This window comes from Sceloporus occidentalis, unplaced genomic scaffold, assembly GCF_023333645.1.
Source record: "Sceloporus occidentalis isolate IW3139 unplaced genomic scaffold, rSceOcc1.0.p SCAF_171, whole genome shotgun sequence".
Classification (NCBI taxonomy): Eukaryota; Metazoa; Chordata; class Lepidosauria; order Squamata; family Phrynosomatidae; genus Sceloporus; species Sceloporus occidentalis.
In genome coordinates this window covers 600,100-615,082 of record NW_028317151.1, presented here as the reverse complement: position 1 = coordinate 615,082, position 14,983 = coordinate 600,100, and the positions used below count along the sequence as shown (strand labels likewise).

Here is a 14,983-nt window from a genome sequence, read left to right as displayed (position 1 = left end):
TCTTTGTTTGAGCTCCACAGTCTTTAGAGTCTGTGGAAAATGTGGCACTCTGTACAAGGGGGTAGAAGTACTCCCAAAGGATCCCTTGTACTCACTTTACACAAAGGGCCCAGACTTTATAGGGAGGAGGCTGGAGGTCCATGACAGCTATAACATTGCATACTTTTAGCTGAAGATTTCATTATTTTTTATTATAAACTCCTCCAAAGCATCTTAAACGTGGGAAGGTGTCATGCCCCATCCAGGCTGCGGAGCTGCATATCTCTGGTTTTTCCTTGTTTCGCTACAATCCATTCCTGGATTTCTTTATGCTCTGTCCTGATCTTCTGATTCTTTGATTCTAGCCCTGCTCTTGGCTTCAGCTTCTGTTTCCTTTATACGTTTTGTCTCAGTCTGCAGTCTACAGGTATGTCTCTTTGATATGTGTTTAGATTCAATGTTTAGTTTGTTTAGTACTTCTGTAGGCAGAGTTTAGCGTTACGACCCGCCGTATATTGGAGTACTTTGGCGTAGTGGTTAGCTAAGCATACTATGGCCATATGATGTGATGGAATCTCCAATTGTTATCTTATAGTCCTAGGCTAGTCCTGTTTGTTCCTGTGTAGTCTTGTCAGCCCTGTACTCTGTTGTTCTGTCTTGTGTCCTGTCCTATTTATGTCAGATCTTGTGTGTAACCTGTCCCGGTAACGTGTGAGGACTGCTTTGCTCTGGCCCTGTACCTGACCCTGTATTGTTCCTGCCTTCAGCCCTGCCAGTGGGCTTCCTGTCCTGTCAGTGTCCTCAATATAGACTATTTCCTAGTATTTTGCCTCTAGTGTCTTTCTTTGCACCTGTCTGTATCATCCCTCAGCTATGAGGCATTGTGGGGTACAGACAGGCCCCCAAGTATCCCCTGCTACTGGGCTCCTACCTGATGTGCTTGCCCGGTTCCTGATAGAAGGCAATGCTGCAAAAAAAACAAACACGAAATGCAAGAAGGCCAATGGATCATTTCCCAAGAGGCCATCTGAGTTGGCTGTGGCAATTCACAAATCACTGGCCAGACCTCAGAAGTCGATTTAAAGTACCTCTTCTTGAATGTAGATATGACTGTATAGCAGGAAACAAATTGACTATTGAAATTGTGCATGGTTTACGGGATTGTGAGGTTTTAGGAGGATAAGGAGTCCGGTATGCAGGACAGCAACAGCTAGAGCGAAGACTAATAGCAGGACAGCATATTAACCTTTCTCCAGAAGTAACGAAGATCATAAAGTATAGCCAGGGTCAGGATCACAGAAGACAGCAAAGTCCAAATAAGGATTACCAGGGTCAGGATCACAGAAGACAGCAAAGTCCGAATAACAATAGCCATTTTGATTGGTCTTGTTGCTGACAACAAGACCAATCAAAATAAACTGCACGCAGAGAGGAGCTCAATCAAGCACAATAACTGAGTGATACTCAGTGCTGGGTTTTAAACTTGCCGCTTGTGGAAGCCCCGCCCCATGCGTAATGTCATGCGGGCGCTTTCTCGTCACCTCCACTCGAAAAAACAAATAAAGTTAGTTGAGGGCGCACGCATAGTACTATCCTTTCGAGAGGCAACAGAGGAGGAGGCAGAAGGAGCAGCACAGGACCAGGTACCTGCCGTTAGCGGGTACTCCTGTGAGTGACTCCGTTGGGGTCAATGACATGGGGCCTATGTTTATTGTGAGCTGGGATCATGTAACCACACAGTCTTAAGGTTTGAAATACCACATAAGGCTGAATTATTTTTAGAATTGTAGTCCTTTTTATTAAAAGGTCTGTAAACAAACATAAATAAAACAAACAAAAAGAAAAGCCTTGCTCTCTGAGCACTTACTGACAAACAAAAACTAACTATCGTTGGACGGCTTACCCGCTACCAACAAAAAACATTTAGCACAGACCTTTTTCGTTTAGGAACCGTTCAGCAGATTTGTTTAGGAGAAAATGCAGTCTCACTCACTGCTTGTATGTTTCTCACCTGACTAACTTACAGGGCTCCTTTTTGTAGCAGCCCCCTGCTGCTCATTGGTAACAGGTGAGTAAATCTCTGAACCAGAACTCCTGGACTGGCTGCATCACCTGCTGCAAGTAAACTGTGGAGTGGAGCACTGGCCCTCCCTTCTCTCCAAATGCTCCACCCCAGGGACCCAAACATAACTACAACATTACCATTACTTTGCTGGTAACAAAACATTCTCCCTGGGGTTATCGAATACATTGCACTGCAGTATTTTGTGGGAAATGTACATGTTATCCACCACAATGCCCTGTTCCCTGTCACACATCCTCCCCCCCAGCTCAAACCTTGTGGGGTGAGCGACCACGGTCATAAGTGAATGTTTACGTGAAAGACCATCAGCATTACCCTGTTTAGAGCCTGCCCTGTGCTCTAACGAGAAATGATAGGGTTGTAAACTAAGGAACCAACGTGTAACTCTGCTATTTTTCTCCTTGTTTTGACTCATCCAAGTTAGTGGTGCGTGATCGGTCACTAGCTTAAACCTTCTGCCCAACAAATAGTATTTCAGAGTTTCAACGGCCCATTTAATAGCTAAACATTCCTTCTCCACTATGGAATACTTCTTTTCTCTGGGTTGAAGTTTCCTACTTAGGTACAAGATTGGGTGACCTTCATCTTGAGTTATCTGGGAAAGCACTGCTCCCAATCCTACATCAGATGCATCGGTTTGTAGGATGAATTCCTTTGAGAAATTTGGTGTGACCAGTACAGGTTGAATGCAAATAGCTTCCTTGAGACTTTGAAATGCTTGTTCAGCTTCAGGGGACCACTTCACCATGACAGGGGCTTTAGCTTTTGTGAGATCAGTTAAGGGACCAGCTATAGTTGCAAAGTTCGAAATAAATCTCCTGTAATAGCCAATAAGACCAAGGAATGTTCTGACCTGTTTCTTAGTCAATGGCCGTGGCCAATTCCGTATGGCTTCAATTTTAGCAAGTTGTGGCTTGACTAACCCTCTCCCAATGGAATACCCTAGATACTTAGCCTCCTCTAGGCCAATAGTACACTTACTAGGGTTTGCCGTCAGGCCAGCATTTCGTATGGAATTAAGGACGGCCTGCACTTTTGGTAAGTGAGACTCCCAATCTTCACTGTGTATAACCACATCATCCAAGTAAGCCGCTGCGTAAAGGGTATGTGGTTTTAGGATTCGGTCCATCATTCTTTGAAATGTTGCTGGAGCCCCATGTAAACCAAAAGGTAACACTTTATATTGAAAAAGTCCATCTGGAGTAGAAAAAGCAGTAATTTCCTTTGCCCGCTCTGTGAGGGGCACTTGCCAATAGCCTTTGGTTAGATCCAGAGTGGTGAGATACCGGGCTTTCCCAAGTCTTTCCACAAGTTCGTCAACCCTCGGCATGGGATATGCATCAAACTTGGATATTGTGTTACGTTTCCGGTAATCATTGCAAAATCTGATTGTACCATCAGGCTTTGGTACAAGCACAATTGGGCTACACCAGTCACTTTGGGATTCTTCGATTACCCCAAGGTCCAACATTTTCTTCACCTCTGCTTTGATTGCTTCTCTACGAGCTTCTGGTATTCTATACGGCTTAAGATGGATCCTTTTCCCCGGTTCAGTGACAATATCATGCTTTATTACAGCAGTTCTCCCTGGAACTGTGGAGAAAACATCTTTATTTAATCTAATAAAGTCTTTTACCTCCCTCTTCTGATGTATAGTCAGGGTTTCAGATATAATGACGTCAGGGTCATTATCCTTTGGAGGGAGGTTTGATGCTTCTATGGTCACAAGCACTTCTCTTTCTTTCCATGGCTTAAGTAGATTCACGTGGTAAATTTGTACCTCCTTTCGTCTTCCAGGCTGTCTTACTTTATAATTCACTACTCCCACTTTCTCAATGACTTCATAAGGTCCATGCCACGTTGCTAGGAATTTGTTTTCTACAGTAGGAACCAAAACTAGCACTCTATCTCCTGGTTTAAACGTGCGGACTCTGGCATTTTTATTGTAGCTAGTCTGCTGACGTTGTTGAGCATTCTTCATGTGTTCTCTAACAATGGGCATAATGGCTGTCATCCGTTCCTGCATCTGATTTACATGCTCTATGATGCTCTTGTGTGGTGTAGACTCATGTTCCCAAGTCTCTTTGGCTATATCTAGCAATCCCCTAGGGTGTCTACCATACAAGAGTTCAAAAGGAGAAAACCCAGTAGAGGCTTGAGGGACTTCTCTAATAGCAAACATTAAATAAGGCAAAAGGCAGTCCCAGTTTTTCCCATCTTTATCAATGGCTTTTTTAAGCATAGACTTTAGGGTTTTATTGAATCTTTCCACCAAACCATCCGTTTGTGGGTGATATACCGAGGTTTTCAATTGCTTTATACGAAGGAGATTACATAATTCTTTTGTAACTCGGGACATGAATGGAGTTCCCTGGTCTGTCAGTATTTCCTTGGGAATCCCAACCCGGCTGAACATGGACATTAGTTCCTTAGCAATAGCTTTTGCTGAAGTTGTACGCATAGGTATTGCTTCAGGGTAACGCGTAGCATAGTCTACTATTACCAATATGTACTGGTGTCCTCTGGCAGATTTTACAAGAGGGCCCACAAAGTCCATAGCAATGCGTTCAAATGGAACCTCTATAATAGGTAAGGGCACTAATGGACTACGGTACGCTGTAAAAGGGGCAGTTAACTGGCAATCAGGACAGGAGGAACAATAATTTGTAATTGACGCCATTACACCTGGCCAATAAAACCTCCTGAGGATTCTCTCTTTTGTTTTTTCAACCCCTAGGTGCCCTCCGAGAATATGGCTGTGTGCAAGATTTAATACTGTGTGTCGGTATGCCTGGGGTACCAATAGTTGTTTAACCGCCTCTAATTTCTCAACTCTATACAGTAAATCATTGTCTACCTCAAAATATGGATAAGTCAGGGTTTTTCCAGGATTAACAGGGGTCCCATTCCTCATAGTGATCTGGTTTCTTACCCCTGATAAAGTGGGGTCCTCCCACTGTGCAGCTCTGAAGTTACCCAGGTTACCTTCTAGGTCAGTCAATTCTACATCAGGCTCCGTGATATTAGAAGGACCTGCCTCACTCTGCTCAGTGTTACTCCCCACTAGGGTTTCAATAGGGGTTAAAGGCTTGTTCCTAGCAGCAGCTTCTCTGTCCAAGTCATCCCCCAATAAATCTGAAAAGGGAAAGTCACTAACAGCGCCCTCTACTGGTACTGAGTTAACCGTTTCAGCAGTTGTCCATAAAGTCAAAAAATAAGGAAAATCCCTGCCAACTATCATTTCATGGACTAATCCGTTGACTAGACCAACTCTATGATTTACAGTACCACTTTGCATTTCAATAATCACCTCAGCAGTGGGGTACTGGTGTATGTCCCCATGTATACAGGCAACCTCTAGATTCTGGGAGTCATCTATTGGAGTGTTTTTTAACAGACTCTGGTCTAGAAGTGTAACCATACTCCCCGAATCTAGTAAAGCATTTACTTCTTTTCCCTCTACCTTTAAAGTACACCAGGGATGGCCCTTCAGACACTCATTTTGTGTGACAGTATATACGGAGCGAGAGAAAAGTGAATAAGCACCCCACTGATCGCCAACATTACATTCCATTGCAACAACATTCTCAGGACAGCCTTTTGCAATATGTCCATATTCTTTGCACTGAAAACACTTAATTGTATAATTAGGCATTATTCTTGAGGATGGTGTGGTCTCTTCCAGCCTCACAAAATTCCTGCCTTTTGCTGTAGTGTCCCTAGGGTTGTAAAACCCCATCTGCTCCTCCCGAGACCCCCTTTTCCCTGGATCAGTCTTACCCAATTTACTGGGACTCTGGATCTTCGGGGTCCTAAGTCTCTCCTGGTTAGGGAGTTGCAAAAATTCTCCAGCTGTCACATACCGTTCCACCAAGGCAACTAGTTCATCAGCAGTTTTAGGATCACTCTGGCTGACCCACCGCCTTAGGGAAACAGGCAATCCTCTCAGGAACCGGTCCATCACAAGCTGTTCCACGATGTGGCTAGATGAGTTAACCTCTGGCTGTAACCATTTCCTGGCCAGATGTATTAAGTCAAACATTTGTGACCGTACCGCTTTGTCTTGATTCTAAGTCCAGGAGTGAAATCTCTGGGCCCGAACAGCTATCGTGACTCCCAGGCGGGCCAAAATTTCTGCTTTCAGCTTACCGTAGTCACAGGCTTCTGCAGGCTCCAAATCATAATATGCCTTTTGAGGCTCTCCACTCAGGAACGGTGCTAAAAGGCTTGCCCATTCAGATTCAGGCCAATGTTCTCTTTCAGCTGTCCTTTCAAAAGCCATCAGGTAAGCCTCTACATCATCTGTAGCCACCATCTTTTGCAAATAGTTACTCACTCCCAGAGTCTTAGAATTATGTGGCACTTCTGCAGTATACCTGGCCAGCCTCTCAGATAAGCCCTGGATCTCCTGCTGCATGGCACGAGTAACATTTTGTTGCTCCTCTTTCTGTGCAAGCACCAGTTGCTGCAAGACTGTAATATTTTCTTGCTGGACAGTTGTAGCTTGTTGCTGGGCAGTTGTAGCTTGTTGCTGTGTGGCTGCTGCTTGTAGTAAAGCCTTAATAACATCCTCCATGCTTATGTTTTGTGGTATTGTTTCCTTTTCCAGACTATCAATGTGGTGCCTGCATTCTCCACCATATGTGAGCTGGGATCATGTAACCACACAGTCTTAAGGTTTGAAATACCACATAAGGCTGAATTATTTTTAGAATTGTAGTCCTTTTTATTAAAAGGTCTGTAAACAAACATAAATAAAACAAACAAAAAGAAAAGCCTTGCTCTCTGAGCACTTACTGACAAACAAAAACTAACTATCGTTGGACGGCTTACCCGCTACCAACAAAAAACATTTAGCACAGACCTTTTTCGTTTAGGAACCGTTCAGCAGATTTGTTTAGGAGAAAATGCAGTCTCACTCACTGCTTGTATGTTTCTCACCTGACTAACTTACAGGGCTCCTTTTTGTAGCAGCCCCCTGCTGCTCATTGGTAACAGGTGAGTAAATCTCTGAACCAGAACTCCTGGACTGGCTGCATCACCTGCTGCAAGTAAACTGTGGAGTGGAGCACTGGCCCTCCCTTCTCTCCAAATGCTCCACCCCAGGGACCCAAACATAACTACAACATTACCATTACTTTGCTGGTAACAAAACATTCTCCCTGGGGTTATCGAATACATTGCACTGCAGTATTTTGTGGGAAATGTACATGATATCCACCACAATGCCCTGTTCTCTGTCACATTATATAGTTCAGAAGAAGATAAGATGTTCTAAAATGATTTAGAAACCTACATACTTTGACACCTGTAGGTTTTTAAATGTTTTATTGCAAAGAAGTTTAATGCTAGTACAAGAGGTCATAGCTTAACCCCTTCATGACAAACCCCATACATATACGGGCTGCTGTCAAATACATCCATGGAAGCCTCACAAGTGAGACTAGCTGTGGATCATGGGAGGAAAGCCCCCTAAACAATGGTGGCGACGGCCAGCTAAAATAGAGCTTAGGAAGCAATCAGCTTCAAGGCATTTAGCAACACAACCCCCCTACCCTAATCGCCTTATGATTGCACCGAAGAGCAATCGCAAGCCCCATCAGTGAAAGTCATTGCTGCCACTCACAAGATATTGGCACCAACTGTCAGATCAATGAGTTCACGGAGGGCCTATCCAGGGCATTCAACCATGACTGACCAGATGTCCAAATGCCAAAAAATCCACACCTTACAAAGGTGGCCTTTTAGCTCCCAAATAACAAACCCATGCATGGGAATATCACTGTATTCTGGAGGTGTTACTGAACACATTGAGGTGTTGTTTGACAGGGACATATACCAGGAACGGTGTCTATTTTTCTAAAATATATGATTTAACGTGGGTAAATTAAACTGACCGGCTTCAAAGATTTCTTAAATGGCATGTGGGGTATAATGAGCAGTTTTGGAAAAATATGACATTTTGAAATAGCAATATGCTACTTGTACTTGAAAAAACAGGGGGGGGCTAAAAACATTGGGTAATAGTAGAATCTGTTTAGCAGGTTTTTTGAGTAGCTTTTGTGGATAAGTAAAAGATTGTAAGAACAAAAGTGAGAAAAGGTGCTTTTTTCACTTTTTCAACATGTTTTTTATATATATATATATATATATATATATATATATTTATTTTTTTATAGTAAATTAGACAATATGATCAAAATAATCTATCTGTGTGGGTTCAATAAATCAGAGAAGAAAATTACAGATAAGCACAAGCACTGCTGAAATGTTAATATGGCTATTGTTATGAAGGGTACAAAAAAATTATCAGCCTCTGTCACAAAGTGGTTTAGAGATCTCATTGGGAGTAAAGTGCCTTTCCCCTCCCCACTTGACACGAAATGGGTGGTCTCCTAGAGACAGAAAGAGATTCCTATAAGAGGTAACCTGAGAATAAAACTTTCAATTACCTGGATCATCATTCTGACAAGGGACATAACATCTGGAGATTCTCATAGATTATTTTACCGCTTTAGAAGTATATGTTTTCTCTGTTTTATCCTTGTTTCTTTATACTGTTTTATATTGTGATTTGTGTATGTCTTCTTAACATTATTTTTGTATCAATCTGTGTGACCATTTTTGCTTGGATTAAATGTAAACTGACATCTTGCAGCTGCAAACCCCTTATGATTAGGGGTTTAACTAACTTCTCAATCCTTAAAACACCCAAATAATGCCCAAGAGAAAGCCAGACAAAAAGCTTGATTTCGTGAGGTTAACAACAAACAGAAATGGCAAGGAGACAGGCGAGTGCTTGTCAACTGATACCTTAACTTTCCTATAACCCTTCAAAGGGTTCAGAGTCTGCCGAACCTTAATGCACTTGGTCAAGTCACAGAAATTGCAGTACTTAACCACTTATTTCAAATGCTGGGATTTTAACTCTTTCTATGCACCAATTCTACCACCAGCTTTTATCAAAGTTTGTTGTTTTTTTTACACACATTTGACTTCAGGTATGATTTTACTGCTCCTGGTATATGTCACTGACAAACACCCCATTATGTGTTCAGCAACATCTCCTGAGTACAGTGATACCACCCATGCATGGGTTTGTTGAGGGCTGAAAGGCTACATTTCAAATTTTGTGCATTTTTCAAATTGAAATTGTGACATGTGGTCATTCTGCCCCACGTGTTATTTAGGACACCTTTGAAGCCAACCAGTTCAATTTACCCCATCAAATCATATTTTTGAAAACTAGACACCCCGGGTTATTTCAAATGCTGTTATTTTAACTCTTTCCATGCATACATTTTACCGCCAGCCTTTGTCAAATTTTGCCATAGTTTTTTTCTGTACATTTTTTCCACACATACATTCTACTCAAACACCCCAATATGAAGCTCGAGGGCACCTAGCCATAAAGACGGACCATTATAAGAACCCAAAAATCTGTCCCAGACCTCCATCCTATGACTACTAGTAATCCGAACAAAAAGATGAGGAGCTTTTACACTGCATGTCGCCAGACAAATGCCAGCAGAATATCCGTCCCATGGGCATAACCTTGCAGGCAAATTTTAACTTACCCAGTAATGACTGAAGAATGCGCAAAGTGACTTTTTTAGAGCTCCGTTCCAGCACCACCTGTTCCCGCAGGTCATGAAGCTTATCCTCATGCAACCTAAACTGCATCGTCTCAATATCAGTCTCAATACCCAAAAACTTAAAAACCGTGAAAAGACCTTTGGTCGTGCCGGGGGCCAAGAGAACCCCTAAATCAGCAGCTCTGGATTTCAGCGTGGCTGAAAGAACAAAACAGGGATTTGATAGACTGGGGGCCAGTGCACAAAAAATAAAATGCAATAAGGATGGGATCCCGGACTCTGTAGTGACAACCCACTCAAAAAATTAACTGAACGTTTCAAACAAAAAACAAGAAATTGGAGAGCCCACGTGGAGGCATTTGTCAATGTAAAAGGCCCCATTCTGAAAACATCCCAACATGTTAAAACATGACTGATGAAAAGGGAGCGGCCAAAATCCTTCCTCCATGTCCACCTTGGCAAACAAGGCACCCACGCCAAATTTCCTAACCCAATGCATTGTCGAAAGAGGTGTAGGACACCCTGCACGGACAGGGGGGGAATACCGTGATTGACCGATGCACCACGCCACTTCTTTGGAACCACACCCAAGTGGGATACCCTCAGATTGGAAAAAGGCATAACAGAAAAGGGACCAGCCATCCGTCCCAAGGCAGCCTCCTTATCCAACTTCTCCTGAACTATAGCAGGATTCTCCAAAGCAAACCAAAGATTCTTAAAAACTCTAACTCCATCCACCTTCTGAAACAGAATCCGAAAACCATTGATGAAACCTTTTAGCAGTAACCTAGCATCCCCCTGTTCCATCCTTTGAATGCTCACTGGTGGACTCTCTTTTCATTCCAGACTCGGTAGGTTTTGTGGAACTCCTGAAACAACAAGGGGGTGGCTGTTGTTGCATTTGGAACATTCATTTAGAAACAGTTCTTTGTGGTCCCAAGGCATACAAGGACGGATGGCCATACTTTGACAAAAATGTTCGTCATAACAGAGCTATCCCTGTCCACTATAAACCTGACACATTTATACAATATATCAACACCAACCCATTTAACCTTAAGTTCACCCCAATATCCAAGAAGAAAAGATAGAGTTTCTAGATGTAGAACTTTTCTTTCAGAATAACACCATCTGTTCCAGAAATTACACCAAGCCGACGGATAAAAATGGTTACATAGAGTATACAAGTTGCCACCACTCCCTATGGTTAAACAACATGCCAAAGGGATAGTTAATGAGAGTAAGGAGAAACTGTTCCAAGAGTGAGGATTTCGAAATAAAAGCCACGGAAATTAAACAAAAAAGAACTATCCCGTCGAGAGGTTAGACAGCAGCCTTCAACAGGTTGAAAAAATAAATAGAGAACAATTATTGGAAGGAAGAAAGAGGGACACAAAGGAACAGGGGAAGAAGGATTTTAGTTTTTCTTTCTTCCCTAAATATAATACACAAACTAATAAAATTACACATATCCTAGAGAAACATTGGCACATTCTTAGGAACGATGAGATTTTAGGAACCGTACTTCCCGGCAAACCCCAGATCATATTTAAGAAGGTGAGGTCACTTAGACAGATCCTTTCCCCCAGTGTACATAAAAAATGTGGTCTACCTATTGGAATGTGGTTATGGCCTACAATATGTAGGTAGAACAATTAGACCCACGAAGGAGAGAATACTTGAACACCTGGGAAACATAAGGAACAGAAATAGGAAACATAGTGTCCATAGACACTGTAATTCATGTGCTCGTTTTACTTTTGAAACCCTTAAAGTAATAGGTATAGACTGGGTCCCTCCAAACTGGAGAGGGAGGAACAGTATTGAAAATCTCTCCAAACCTAGTGGATATTCAAACTGAAAACCTTCAAAAAAGGAGGTCTAAATATGGAACTTCATATTTTAGCCTTTGTCTAAATAGGAGGGCTTATAGTTTAAGTGAATTAACAGACCAATTGAAACACACACATCCACTGTTTTGTCTGTTCCCATGTTGACAGACCACCATGCAACCCTAAACAGTTAGTAGTAATGGCCCTCTTGATATGGCCTTACCAATGTCAAAATGTTCATTCCTGACACCTACCTACCACCTCGAACACCTTGTAACTATCTATACTTACCTTTCTAGTAATAACCCCTTATAAATAACTATAATAAAGATTTTAGCTTAGAGTGTAGGGTTTTATTTTTGAGGTTTAGTTATTTTTATTATTTTTTATCCTGACCTTTATCTATATCTGTATCTTAACAGCCTGTGGTATGCCATTCTCCTCTGTTCTTCTCTTCAAAAATACTCAATATGTCCGGTAACCTATCTATACATTGGCGATCATACACAAGCCTCCCAGTGAAGTTTCACGCAATTACAGGGTGGTTTGTACCCTGCATGACGATGCACAGGAAGGGGGCGATCCGGACATCATTCAGTTAGGAGGAGACCTGAACGTCATTCCGTCAGGAGGAGGAGACCCGGACATCATTCCGTTAGGAGGAGGGACGTACGTCAGAACAGCTGAGAGGAAAGACGGGAGATTGCGCCAAACACATAAAAGAGAGAAATAGACAACAAGAAGATGTATTCTCCTGAGGAAGCTGAGCTGGCGGAACGCATAGAGGAAACTTGTACCAGTATATACTGACTTTTTAATAGACTGGATTTTATTTTTATTTATATACTCTTCACAGATTTTAAGTATTTATTTATTCATTACAGAATATTTATTTATTTATTTGGAATCATGTATTAAGAGTTCCCTGCAATATATATATATATATAGGGCTATGTCCCACAATAAATTACATTTTGGATGAAATAAGATTGGTGATTTAGATCACACGGGCACTTTATACAAATTCAAATACATCACATTTCACTCGGAAATACCGGAGACACAGCAGTGACCGAGGGACCTGATCGTGAAGCTGTGGACATACATCAGACAGCAACCACCCCTGGAGATACGTCCGAATGACATACATACCCAATATGTTCATCTAAGTGTAAGTGCATCCACCACCTTCTATTATCTCCTTGAAGAGAAGATACCATCCCATGTTTTTTCCTTCTGTTCTGTGCTTTTTTATATGTGAACCTGCATACAGACCCTAAGGAGTTCAGTTCTGAATACCACATTTACTTTGTGAGTGCATTGAGAGAATTTTTGGTTAATAGTGGTGTGTTTTTTTTCTACACTATCACGTTTTTTTGTGTTTTTGATTTTTTTCATGGCCGGATAACACAAGCGACCCTAAGTGGAATCTGTTTGCAAAGCTAGATAAAGCAACCCAGAACAAAGTTCCTTAATTACGCTGTCTAAAGTTGAAGGCCTGAAGCCAGTTGGAGAAGGTTCTAGCTGTCGGGCAATACCTACACTTCTCATCCTCCTCTTTCTTAGAGTCATCACTTTTCCCTATGTCGAATTTAAAGCACTCACATACAGGGCCGGCCCAAGGCAAAATGCCGCCTGGGGCGAATTTTAAAATGCCGCCTCCCCCCTTATCTACCCTTCCTCTCCCTCCGTCCCTGCCGCCCCCCCATTATCTACCCTTCCTCTCCCTCCCTATTATCTACCCTTACCCCCCCTTGTACTTACCTTTCAGCAATCCTGCGGCGAGTCTTCCTGTTCGGTCTCGGTGCCGGCTTGTAATGCTAAGTGCCGGAAGTGAGGTAATCTTCCGGCACTCAGCATTACAAGCCGGCACCGAGACCGGACAGGGAAACTCGCCGCAGAGGAGAGAGGGGCGCCGATCGGATACTGACAGCTTGGTAAGCGAAAACCACTCGCCGCCCCTTTCTCTCTCCCAAAGGGCTTGGGGTGGCAAAGTGCCGCCCCTTCAAAAGTGCCGCCTGGAGCGGTTGCCCCACTCGGCTCCATTGTCGGGCCGGCCCTGCTCACATATATGCCCCCACCTCAGCAGAAACTTTAACTCCTTGCTTGGTCTGCCTAGCCCTGTCATGCTGCCATTGCATCTCCAGGGCTTCCTTTTGTGAAATCCAGACAGTGTGGACTAAAACTAAAGTGGAGAAGTGGCCACCTTACCCATGGGGAATTAAGCAGTACTTCAGTTTTAACCCCCTTTCTCTATGTATGGATCCCAATTAAAAATCTAATCTAAAATCTAAAAATTCTGATTAAAATCTGATTCAGTGGTATTGAAACAAGCACCTTGGGTGCGCTCGGTTATGAAAAAAAGAAAATAAATAATAATAAATATATATATATATACATATGGGTTTAGCCGTATTAGTCCAGTAGACACGATGTAAAAAAAAAACATCGCAGTATGCGGTGATACCTTTTTTATTGGACAAACATAACATTTAAAAGACAAGCTTTCAAGAATTATCCTTTCATTTTTTAGGGTCGTTCTGCAAAGCAAAGTAATTTACGGCAAGTTCAAAGAAGGAGCTTCACCCCAGATAGTTTTCTGGAAGAAGATACAATAGATTTTCAAGATGAATTGGATACTTCATTCTTTGCAAGGGTAAGATGTGTATTTTGATTTGATCTGACATGCATTTTTCTACTTGAGATCATCTTGATGAACATTTGGCATAAGGTAGTTGTTCTACCACAGAACAATCCTGAACACAATTGTGCATACATATATATATTTAAATATATATATATATATATATATATATATATATATATACCGTATTTGCTCGATTATAAGACAAGGTTTTTTTCAGAGCAAATGCTCTGAAAAATACCCCTCGTCTTATAATCGGGGTCGTCTTATAATCAGACCTCAAATAGATCTGGATCCTCCTGTCTCACCCCCCCCCTCCACCCCACTTACCCGGTGTGCAGCCGAGGCAGTGTGTAGATGCGATTCGCGTAGACAACTTACGCTGCAGCTGGAAGGAGGTGTGGCTAGCAGCGGGGGTTGTCTGCGTCCATCGCACATCGGGGAATTCTCTCTGACAGTCGGGGAAGGTCTGCGCGATGGACGCAGACAACCCCCGCTGTTAGCCACACCTCCTTCGTGTAGACATCTACACGCTGCCCTGGCTGCATGACAGGGGAGTCAGAAGCACCGGTAAGTTTGCGGGGCGGGGGTAGTGTTAAATGGGGGCAGAAATGCCTTTTTAACTCTCTATACGCCACTCTGCCTCCTGAAATGCCTTAAACCACCCTATATGCCACTCTGCCCCATAATATGCCTTTCAACCCCCTTAATGCCAGAGTGACATATAGGGGTCAAAAGGCATATCATGGGGCACAGTGGCATATAGGGTTAAAAGGCATATCATGGGGCACAGTGGCATATAGGGGGTATAAGGCATTTCTGGGGCAGATGTGCATAACTGGGGCGCAGG

General features: G+C 42.6%; 1 protein-coding gene across 1 annotated transcript in view; it reads left to right on the top strand.

Moving 5' to 3' along the window:
• The window catches only part of LOC149279317 (inactive rhomboid protein 1-like), a 466,620-nt gene that overhangs the window by 64,674 nt on the left and 386,963 nt on the right, over nucleotides 1–14,983 (top strand). The window contains exon 5 of the mRNA XM_089501319.1: nucleotides 14,023–14,145. Within this exon, the coding sequence (XP_089357445.1) occupies nucleotides 14,023–14,145 (123 nt within the window). The remainder of the gene's footprint in view (nucleotides 1–14,022; nucleotides 14,146–14,983) is intronic.